The sequence below is a fragment of the Nothobranchius furzeri genome, chromosome 12 (genome assembly GCF_043380555.1).
Source record: "Nothobranchius furzeri strain GRZ-AD chromosome 12, NfurGRZ-RIMD1, whole genome shotgun sequence".
Taxonomy (NCBI): Eukaryota; Metazoa; Chordata; class Actinopteri; order Cyprinodontiformes; family Nothobranchiidae; genus Nothobranchius; species Nothobranchius furzeri.
Window position 1 is genome coordinate 28,186,184 of NC_091752.1, and position 12,327 is coordinate 28,198,510.

The 12,327-nt window shown below is 40.0% G+C and overlaps 1 protein-coding gene across 6 annotated transcripts in view; it reads right to left on the reverse strand.

The window, feature by feature from the left end:
- kcnq5a (potassium voltage-gated channel, KQT-like subfamily, member 5a) overlaps nt 1-12,327 on the reverse strand; it is a 177,101-nt gene that overhangs the window by 23,540 nt on the left and 141,234 nt on the right. For 2 of the 6 annotated variants that reach the window (XM_054750268.2, XM_054750271.2), the window contains exons 8-9: nt 9,189-9,277; nt 6,171-6,197 (exon numbers count right to left, since the gene is read on the reverse strand). In XM_054750268.2, coding sequence (XP_054606243.2) covers nt 6,171-6,197; nt 9,189-9,277 — 116 coding nt within the window. Of the gene's footprint in view, nt 1-6,170; nt 6,198-8,841; nt 8,937-9,188; nt 9,278-12,327 lie in introns of all 6 variants that reach the window. The other 4 variants (XM_054750267.2, XM_054750270.2, XM_054750269.2 and 1 more) reach the window with 2 other exon arrangements.

Genomic DNA, 12,327 nt, shown 5'->3' on the forward strand with positions numbered 1-12,327 from the left:
AACATCCATCCAACTGACATGCCCAAATCACCAGAACCATGCTGGACTGGCTGCAAAGACACCAAAGCAAACCCGTTCCACTGCTGGATTCTGAGGTGCAGCAAATGAATCCCCATCCGATCAGCTGATAATGTGTTCATCTTTCTAAACCGACTTAATGAGATTTTTAGAGGCGATATGCACAGCATGAGAACATTAATACGTCGTCGCCACATTAATTTAAAATCCACATTAAACAAAAAACATTATTAAAATAAGCTTGCTGAAACCTCATCATGATGTTTTCCTTAGTACAGTTTATTTTTGTATCATTTTCCCACTCAAATCTCAAAGTTCATAAATAGCTAAATCCTTCACATGGCTAACTTTGTTCATCTTTAACTTAATTATTAAATTATTATGTTACTGCTACAGCCCCACTATTAATTCTTAGTTGTGATAAGCAATCTTCCTGCTTTAAAGAAATTGTGCGTAACACCAGCAACTTTATGAAATGGAAAAAAAAAGTGTTTTCACTGGGCTACGGTGACTGGTGAGGAGTTGATGCAAAAAAGGTTTTATTGGAGCAAATGGATAGAAATAGGCAAAAAAAGACCAGCATGCAATGCATTAGAACAGTAGGGTGCAGGATCCAAACACTTTTTTTTACCTTAAACTGACTTTTTCCCTTACTGACAGATTTGAACAATATTCACCATTGCAATTATAGAATAATTTCCTAAAACTTTTGAAAATTTCCTTTAACACCGTGCCTTTCTATATCACTACTTCATGTCAGAACTTCGTTACTTTTCTAAAAAGTACACTTAAAACCATAATAACGAAATTTCCTTGATTGCAAAAAATGAGCCACAGATTTTTTTTAAAATTACCTTTCTGATGCAGGAAGCATGCAGTAAAAGCATAGATCTATATCGTGGAAATAGGCATGAATAATGCATATCACTGAACAAGTTTCAGCTAAAGAGTCCAGCATCATGAATTTCTTGGTTTCTAATCTCTTAAGGGAAACCAAACCCACCCAGGCTATGTCTTGACTATTCATAACAACGTTCTATGTTTTACAGCGGATATAAAAATTGCCTTTAACACTCGACAAGTAGAAGCTACAGTTGATCCCAAAAGACCAGAAATTGATAGCTACTAAATAAAAGAAATTCCTGCTATTGGACTCTGCACAGAGCTTTATTTTACACAAGTAAAAAGGCAGGGACAGATGAAACATAATATCCTCAGAAAATGTCTGGAAGTACTAATTCAGTCGGTTATTTCTTACCTCAATAAATATCAGTCTGCTTAATTTTATGTTACTGGAAAGCCTGATCAGTGAGCTTTATAATCACGGATGACATGTAAGGATTTTACATCTGTAGATTGAACAACATTGCTAAATGTGCTTCTTGGTGGGTTTTATAATTGCACTTCACCACAGAAATTTACTGATTGTCCAAAATACAGTCAGGGACTTCAGGAGTGTGGAATCTAGTACTATTAATGCCATCTAGCTTCTGCACACATAACCTTGATTTATCACTGAATGTGATGTTGCCTCATGTTCTTATGTTTCACTCAGTGCTGTTGACCAGGCATGATGCTGAAGGGTATCAGGCAGGCTTATGAGACTATGTGCAGTGTGATCAGAGATCTGTCTGAGGCATCACTGTGCAAATCTAGAAGAAAGGTTTCTCAGTGAAGCATGAAGAACAGATCTTCCTGGGATGTCGCTGTGCGCTATGCCTTTGACAACGCCCATCTCACAGAATGTGTTCTTCAACTAGGAGATGGTACCAAGGCTGACAGCCCCTCTACTTGTCACAACAACAGCATCCAGATGTCTTGTTGTATGGGCCATATCCACAAGTGACAAAAGTGGCATATGGATGCTAAGAGCACATAGCAACTGAACAAAGTTGAGGAGCTATGCACACCAGCCGAAGTCATGCTTGAGTACCATTGAAGGGACTGAGACTGGTTGGAGTGAGTTGGGGCCATATTGTATAAGCGGGCTGTACAACCAACTCGGACCGCGCCATTCATGGGCCCCCATCCATAGGTCCATAGGAAAGTGATGCAATACGACTAGGGCGGAGCAATACATGTAGAGTGGAGCAGTACAACTAGGTTGAAGCAGTACATCTAAGGTGGGGCAGTAATGGGTAGTGCAGTGCAGTACTTCTGAGCCAGAGTGGTATGGCTAGGGTGGAGCGGTATGTCTAGGGCGGAGCAGTATGTCTATGACGGAGCGGTACGTCTAAGGTGGAATGGTACGTCTAAGGCGGAGCAGTACGGCTAGGGCAAAGTGATACTTCTAAAGCTTGGTTTATGCTTGACACGTCAGAAAGGTCTGCACGGCTCTGCAAGGCCAAATTATGTAATTTAATCAATCACATCCCTCTCCGAGTGGTCTTTGCGAGCCCAAAGTTTACTCAGTGTGGAATGTATCTGCGTCAAGCATATACCAAGCTTAAGGCAGCATGGTATGGCTAGGGCAGAGCGGTAAGGCTAGGGCGGAGCGGCCGGCATCACACAATCAATTGGAGACCAGGAAAATGTCACTTCTTTTGACAAGCTAAATAAACAGCTGTTGTTTGTAATGTTATAGTAAATGGCCTGTATTTATATGGCATATTTTAGGGTTCTAAAACCCCAAAAGGCACCCTACAACTAACCAGTCATTCACACATTCACACACGGGTTATGATGAGCTACAACGTAGCCACAGTTGCCCGTGGGGTGCACCGACAGAAACAAGGCAGCCATTCACTGGTGCCCCCTGGTCCTTCCAACCACCACCAACAGGCAACGCGGGGGATGTGTCTTGCCCAAAGACACAATGACTGCAATAGATTTGACGTGAACCTGCAACCCTCCGGTTACAGGGCAGGCACTTAACTCCTCTGCCACTGTCGCGCCATGTACACAGATGTGAGAAGATTCCGGCATGTAACAAGGTTTTGTGGCCTTCCGAACAACAAACATTCCTCACGATCATCTGCGACTGCCACATACAGGATGGTACGCATTTAGGTTGGTGATCAAAATGTTCCCCTGAATTTGCTGAACCATACCGGTCCATACCAGCCCACATTGACCTGCTACGACCCAGGCTATTCCACTCAGTGGAACCAAAACGGACACACACCTGGAAGCAACTGAAGCTCAAGAAATAGAATTCAAAATCAACACAGTGAAGAAGATTTATACACATTTTTGGAAGAGATAATTCCACCTTTGGCTTTGTTGCTCATCATCTGGAGGCAAAATCTTCACCCGTTCTATCTTTTGCTAAAGGTGACTAATCAGGCTTTCTACCAATATGCAATACAGCACTAACTGATATTATTAAAGCAATGAAATGACTGACTGAAATAATGTTTCCTAACTTTTTTCAAGGAGTTTACATACAATAAAAGGGGAATTTAAACAATGTCTTTAAAAACTTTTTGCAAAATGTCGGTGAAAGAAATTGTGCCTATTCCTGTTGAACCGCCATGTTGGAAAAGTAAGACAATTTATAAAATCCAGTGTTAAAAGTGAATTTTGCTTTTCAACTTTCGGTTGAATTCCCCTTTAATTTAGATGTTCCATTTGCATTCGACAGGCAGCAGGCAGAACTAGCCATCTCAGACAAATCCCTTCACAATAACCATGGGAGCATTTAAGATTAAATTTGAATTTTTTTCCTCCATGCCATCAGTCATTCCCATATGATACTGAGCTGAGTTCAGAGCAGATAGGATGCTACTAAAAGTACCTCCTATATTTCCTAGAATATTTTCTGAAGAGACTCCCATTAGTTAGACCCTTACTACAGAAAAGGAGGGGTAGAAAAAGGGGAATAGAGAAGAGAGGGGTAAAAGAAGAAAGAAGGTTAAAAGAGTTGAAGAAGGGCTGAGCAGAGGATGGTTAAATTCTTTGCTGTCAGAACTGATAGACACTCAACACTCTCAGAAGGGCAGGGGTCACATTTGACAGAAGAATGGGTCAACAGGGTGGAAGGCAAACCCACCTGAGCTCAGGTTCTTTCATTTTGAGGTGAACATCAAAACATTGTGAATTAATGACAGCTTTGAGATTTTACAACCAAACTAGATGTTTTGATGTTTTATAAGTTGGAGCCTTCTATCAGACACACTAATTACTCAGCGTAAATCCACAAATCCAGATTAAAAGTAACCAAATTATTTTTCCACATCACAGGGTTTGAATTAAACCACAAAACAAACAAACCCCACCTGTCTGCACTCAAACCAAAGATTAGACCCCATTCCCTTGCATTTCATGCTGCCAACATACAGCTCACTTACACTCAGCGTGATATCCGCTGCAGCACTTAGTGGTGTGCAGAATGTTTACTACTGTTGGTGTTTACAAGTCTGCTTAAACTAAAATTCATGAGCCGTTTACTACGGCACCTACCGCCGCCGAGAGTCGACGGTCTGTAAAACCACTAATAACCCGAGTTCCCTTGGTGGGGAGCAACACAAAGAAAATAAATTGTGTCATAGATGTCTGAGTAATTATGATTTAACAAGTGCAAATTGGATTTGGCTGCAACTGCAGTTTCTAAGAAAGAAAAACACAGTGGAAATAAGGCTTTTAGTAGAGACACAAGCTATTCAGGAAGCAACAAAACCTAATTAATTTTTTTTTGTTAAAGAATAAGAAGCACATTTGTTTGTGTGTTATGCAGAGAGCACAAACACATTATTTGAAACATGTATGTGTGTGGCTGCCTTGAGTTTAAATGCTCCAGAAGCTGCTGGCTCCACATAAGGTCCCCAAATGTTGACAAAGAGGTGCGGCACTGTAAAAACTATACTAGAATCATTAAAGTCACAAAGCTTTCTGTTTTCTTTGCCCTCATCCCATCTAAAATACCCCCCATCCCCCCTTTTCAGCTTCAGTCTGCCTCTAAAGTGTGTGTTTGATGAGTTACATAAATACCATCTCAATGGAAAATGTCTGTAATGGTACAGACTTTCAGTCTTTGAAGGCTTGTGAGCATGACACATATACAGAGTAAAGACAAAAGACGGGACACTTGTCTGGCAAAATGTCAAGTGCAAGGTGAGGAGAGAAGTGTTTAAAGCAACAAAAGACAAAAGTATTTAAAAGAATGAGGAAAAAAAGAAGCACATACTAAGATGTAACTAAAAATAATATCTTGGACAATTGTTTTTCAGAACAAATCTGGTACTGCTACTGTCACCCTGTCTACAATAAATAAACCAACAATTTAAATGATGGCTTCAAGCTTCATAGCAAATTTAAAAAAAAATGCTTTAAAACATTTTCATGCTTCTTAACAACCAACACAGTATATGGCTTTTTATTCTGTACAGCACTTTGGTCAGCTGCTGTGCCATTTTTAAATGTGCTTTATATATAAAGTTGGTATGGTACGGTATTTTTAATTATATTGTGGGAAAAAAAATAGAAAAAAATGTTATATTGGTTCTTTCGCATTTGTCTAAAAACAAATAACACGTTTCGAAAAGCAACCATTGAATTATACAGTTGTCAGTCTCAACAAACCGCCACACTTTCGCACTTCCCTGGGTCCTCCATTCATGATGCACTTGTGTATTTTGCGACAGAACACCACTGGTGTGAGAGGTTTGCAGCTAAATTATATCAGAGAAGGAGAAACAGCCGGCTGCTACCACTTCAGCTATAGGACAAACTACTTAAGAGTCCAAAAAAGTTAAAAACCACACACAAAGTCTTGAACTAAAGAAGTTTGGACCTAGAAAAAGGCAACTGGTGTTTAGCATTATTATGTTTCATCTGACAATGTGGGTTTCTGGTTCCAGTGGACACATGTCCAGGGAAGATACGTAAGGGTGAGTGTTCCATGACCGTGTTTGCGTTCAAAGCCTAGCTTGTTTGCAGATTCGTTATAACAGCTTTAGTGGCAAATTCAAACCTTAAATGACTTCTGGTCATACACTTCTTCATACATTTCAACAAACAAATAAAAAAAACAGTAAAGCACATAATTTTATATTAGTGAAAAATTAGCTAATAAATAACTTGATGAATTAGAAAAAAACTCGAAGAGATGAGAACTTATGGCATAAAAACATAGAACACTTATATGATCAGTTCAGCGTGTGTGTGTGTGTGTGTGTGTGTAAGAGTATTTGGGGCTGTGGGCTCATACAAACCTGTAAGTAGTCTCGCCCTGCTCTTTCCTTCAGTGGTTAGTGGGATAAAGAGGAGGAGACAAATGGAGAAAAATCAGTCTTAGAGCTACATAAAACAGTATTACAGACGTTTCTACAGACTGATATGGAAGGCATCAAGCCAAAAGAACTGCAATTCATCTCTCAGTCAGCTCTTTATTTTTTGCAACCACATGCAAGCTCTGGCCATGCACAATTAGGCTAAGCATTAGTTCTGAGTGGAATATGAAAAACTGAATGGATTTGATATATAGATCTCGATAGATCTACATCGTATCAAAGATGGAAGTGTGTAGATGAGCAAAACAAATGTTTGAGAAGCATTTAAAAGAAACTGTTGTTATGTTACTATATTACTTAAAATAGATTCCTGAATGGTATTTCAGATTTACAAAATTAATTAAAACAATACAGGGAGCTTAAGTCTCCTTCTCTTCCAGTCCACTCATGGATCCCGGAAAAACAAAAAAATAAATGCAAGTGAATGGAGTTATAAAAACTATTTTCTAATCCACTTTGCCTTATGACTTGAATCGCACATATGTTGTACTTCAGTTTAAATGAAAATAAATTATGTCAGTTTCAACTATGTCTGTTCTGTACTTTAAAATGTGTTTGCTTGTGAAAATTCGTAAATAAAACAACTACAAATCAGACGGTGCGTGAAATGACATCACCGCAGAATTGCTCCTCCCCCAGCGTAGTTGTTACCTACCACATAACCAGATTTATAGTAGTTTTCCTCATGTTTATTGCTCCTTTTGTCATCCTGGAAGAAGGATTTGAAGCTCTCAAAGCTAATCTTTTCCTCGTCTTTGTGTGTGGTTAAATGGCATCAATTTGGTGAGACGAACATTTGTAGTCCTATACGACTTTTTCACACAAAACCTAAAATAACTTGCCACCATTCAAAAATAAGCACTTTCTTGGCATCAAAATATGTCTTTAAAATTCACAGATATCATATGTGAAATCCATGGCATATATCAAACCGGATTACAAAAAAGCTTTTATAGACCCAGTGACATACAATTTATTTTTCTTATTTCTGGTGGGCGTGACCTAGGCTCCTTATATTACTAATAATTCAGTTACAGTTACTTTAGATACAACAGCCATTATTTTCAAAATATAACTGCTTAGCAAAAGACATGTTATCAGAGTTATTCATCTTTATAACATGAAACTATTTGTCTACGAATCTTTTTTCAACTTCAGATAAATGCTTTGGTTTCACATCTCGCATTTATTATTGCTTAGGCTCTGATCTCAGCAGAGAGGCCAACGGGGGTCCAAGCTTGTTTTCAGAGTGGCGCTGGCCCACCCTGAAGCCCCCCTAGAACTACCACTAGATGGCAGCAAACTGCTTTGGTCTTGCTGCCATCTAACCCCTTCTTTCCACAGGAGCCGTCAGCAGCACGTTACTGCAGCAGCACGTCTTGCTCGCATAAGCTGCTGCTTGGCCCTTCCCACAAGACGCGAAGCAGCAGGGGAGCAGCTGTCACCGACCGAGCACGAAGTCACACGTGTGACTTCGTCAGTAAACACAACAACAAGCAGGAGAAAACTACAACATGGCTCCAAAAGGTTTGTGTTTTATGTTCTGTCCGTTTTATAATCGCCAAAATGGACCTGAAAAACAAAGGAGACCGCTAGCTAGGTGATAACTTCTCACGGGGCCGCACAGTTAGTAACCGATTTTAAAAGTAAATCAACTGGAAGGCAGTATGTTTCTTTATTCTGAAAATCTCGTGAGCTTCTCTCCATTTCCGCGTCTGATTTCCTGTCTTTCCTTCCCCAAAAATGTCGAACTTGACCCGTTTCAGAGGCGTCGCGCGTAGAAAATAGAACCGGCGCGTAAAGGCCGCTGCATGCTGCTCCTGAGACACGGCTGACTCGCGCTGCTGACGGCTGCTGACGGCTCCGGTGGAAAAGGTTTTGTTGACCACAGCGGTTCCTATCAGCAGCTATGACGTGCTGCTGCAGTAACATGCTGCTGACGGCTCCTGTGGAAAGCCGGGGTAAGGGTAAGCTAGCCATTAGCTCATTAGCTTTGGATGTAAAAGCTTTTTCTCTCAACTGATGCTGTTCAAGAAGCAATCTACGATGAGTAAGGTAGTGATTATACATTTTATACAGATTTATTGTTAAAGGTAGTAACGTAAAACCTTTATTTATGGAAAATTTGTTTAGAGTTCAAAACAGAAGAATGAGGTGTTAAACAAGATTAGATAAATAAAATAAAGCCTGAAAAAATATTTAGTTAAAATTAAACCTGAATATCAATTAAACCTTTTAAAAAATATTATTATGACCACCATCTCTCAGTTAACTGTAACAGAAAACATGAGCAACTATCTTGGTGCAGGACCTCTAAATAATCATTCAACCACCAGCTACAGATGCTACGGAAAGTAAATTCTTTGTGAACATGGGAAACTGTTCTAAAATAATAATTAAAAAGTGGTAAAGGTTAATCAAGCCAAGCGAAACACACTTGAAAAGATGTTAAAGAAAGGTACTAAATGGTTACAATGCTTGGTGAGGAACGGAAATGTCAGTAAAGACAAACAGACATCAGCCGAGGAAAGAAGATGGAAAAGGCTGAGCAGCAGAAGTGGCCATGTTTGCAAGTCTGTAAGCTGTTACCTACTTGGCGGGGCTGCAGGTATGCAACGCCTTCAAATGAGGCTTCCAGGTAGCAATGGAAACCGAGTTCTCATCAGCAGCATAACTACGCCAGACACACTACGTGCAAAGTCGACAGGGTAAATAATGATAAAGGTGCAATCAATGGAATGTGGGAAGAAAAAAAAAAGGGGGGGGGGGGGCAAGATTGTGTGAGTTGGGTAGGGTGTGAGAGAAAGAGGGTGAGGAGGAACAAAAGAAGAGGAAAAAAAACTTGATTAGTCTATTTGGGTAGTGTGGATGCAGTGTTGCTCAGGGCTGTTGGGAGGGAGGTGAGGTGGTGATGGTGGTGCTGGTGGAGGGGATACATGCCTGAAGGGAGGGAGTGCACTTTGGTAGTGATGCCATGTGGCTCTGAGGTACGGACGGGCTCCGTCGGTGGAGTACAGACGCCAAGCTGCCTAGGTGGGGGAGGGAGCAGAGTTGATACAAACACACACAAAACACCACACAGGAGGGCATGTGCACAAACATGGTGAAGAAAGGGGATTGAAACTTGTGTGATCGTTTGACATAAGCAGGAAATGCAACCAGCTGGCACCAAATCAGATGTCCTAAATATTCATTCGTGTTTCTGAATAAGATGCTTTGAAAGAGAACTGATCATTTTTATTTATCATCATTTTGATTTTGTCACTTCGTTGACTTTTTGCAGAAGACTAACAAAAATGTTTGCTATTCAAATTGCTTTCACTGCATGTTTGTAAGCTGCATCAACATCAAACATGTTGACATGGAGAATAAACGCATGGGCTAGTAACCGACGTGTGCTCTACATGTTTCTCTACCTCTAGGACTCTTAGTGTTACGGGCTGCCAGTGGCAGGCATTCACAACATGTAGTACAGCCGCTAACAGATTACTCAAAATCTTGAGATACTGTCTACGATAGCGCATAATGGCATTAACACAATTTGACCAATACTATAATTTTTCTAATGATAATTATAGTTTATAACTCTGGTGTGAAAGGCACCTCCAAGGACTTCTGGACCTTCAAAGTTCATTTGGAAGTGACTACCTCTATTCTAATTTGCCCAAAATGAAACAGACCTGAGATGAAAGTATTTCAATTTGTGGAATTTCCAACAAAGTGCCCATGTGAGACATGTGATCGACCAAAGTCCATCTGTTTCAAAACAGCCAAAAGAAGATGCAGCAAACACATTTCCTCCCAGTCTACAAATGTCATTTTCACACGTTTGCAGCACTGCACAAAAAATGATGCACACCCTATCATCACTAAATTATAGGAGTGATGGATGAATTCAATTTGGCAAGTAGTCCATCTATAAGCAATGAGTGCCTGTTGCTATTCTAATAACGCTATTAGGAGTTTAAAGCAGTGAAACATGAAATATGAAGGCACTAGAAAGCTGATTTAAATAGATATTAATCAAACCTTTCAGTTTATTAGTTGTAATTAAAACTGGGTATAAAAGCATGAGCCCTGAATGAGTAAGTGCAAAATAGGTCATTTAGGTTGAAAAATCATCATCATTTGGAACAAATTGCAAACCGGTTAGTCTATTCCTTGGAACTGACAGAAATCGCTTCACATTTTTCTTTCATTACAATCTAATAATCACTTTTCTGTTACATAGTTATGGCTGAACACATCTCAGTGGTGCCAGGTGTGGTTACAAGATTTGGGCTACAAAAAAAGAGCACAAACACTTTAAACATTGTGGAAAATTACCACTGATCACCTGCCAAAGAGTCATCAGTTATGGTGGTCGGTTTTGACGCTAATCAAGATTGCTTCAGATTCACTTAGAGGTCCACTGCTGCCACAGACACACAGTTGTAAGCAGTATTAGGTATTTCAGCAGGACTTTTTAGGAATTGACCAGCTGCTGTGGCTTGAGGCCAGTGGTAATTTCCTTCTCTGCATGCAGACAAAAACACACAGAAACAACAGTTATTTTAAGCAAGGAGACGTGTGAGATGGGGGAGTGCAGTGAGATGCATCGATAACGTAATCCACAAATTTAACACATCAAAGCTGCTTCCAAGTGTCCGTCTGAGTTTACCTGTAGAGGGAAATATTATGAGCTTAGCACACAACACTGTTGATACAGAGCCATTTAAACCAATAGAACACAAGTGAGAACACATGGAGGATAAGATGTTCACTTAATAAGCTATTCTGGGGCCAAAATGCCAAAGATGACACAAAATAAAACACAATTTTACTAAATGTTCTGATTTTATGGTTTTAAATTTGGGTTTGGGGGGGGGGGGGGGGGGGCGCTAATGCAATAAAGCAGTTTATTGTGAGTAAAATAAATGTTTTTTTTTTCCTTCAGCATCCTTTAGAGAGGTCCTAGAATTTATAACCACATGATGGAGAAGTATAAATTAGGCTTAAAAACCCCTTTGACAACACTGCAGCCACTCATGCATACCAGGTAAGATCTGATGTACTAGAGATAGCATATGGTGCATGTGTGATGCTGTTCTGTGCAAACATCTGGTGCAGTGTTTTTGTGCAAACAGTACACTATCTGGACTGCACCACTAATTATCTTATGTGCACAAGGTTCCAACTGACATGCTGAAAAAAAAGCATTTGTTTAAAAAAGGTTTTTGAATGCACATTTTTTATTCTTGTGTTCCTTTTACGGTACTGTAGTTTTCCCTCACTCACCAGAAACCATCTGGTGCACATGAGATACTTTCTATTGGACACAAGATCATATCTGTTGCACATGAGATATTATCTCATAAAGTGATTTCTGGTTTCCTTAGGAGTCCAGGCTTATATTTAGGCTGATTAAAAATGCTCCAGATTCCAGTAACTTGTCCTATCTGTATATTATCTAAAACTCTATGTTTTGACAGTGTTAAGTATCATATTACTTCTATGTGATATAGATTATGACCAAAATGGCTTCACTGTTTAGATTTTGGATCCCATTATGAGATGGAACATTTGAAAAAGTGAGGCCAGGGTAGTTAATGAGGCAGACCAACTGACAGCAGACCCAGACGCTGCCAGAGAGACGCTTACGACAAACATAGAAACACACACACACAGGATATTTATTGTTCATTAAAAAGCAATGCAGCTGGTCTTGTCTATTATAGTGAGTGACAGTCTGGAGGAGCGTCTACGGAGGGATTGACTGCCATTGAAACAGCTCTTAAAGCCCTGCAGTGTGTGTTGCTGTTGGACCCGAGACACAGCAGCGCTCCTCACACACCATAAGTCACCGTCAGTTGCACACCCTGACAGCCCAGAGAAGGGCAAAAGACAGACACGCACGCACGCTAATGTTAATTAAACACCTACATGTTTCCTCACTTGTTGTGCTTTTAATTAAAATGCAGAATCAGACACCAAAACACAAGTACATAGATTTTGCACAAAAAAGGAAAAAGATTTGTCCTTGTTCATCCAGACTCTAAACACCTGCGGGTGTTGCTACAAAGCCCAGATGAGAAGTGTG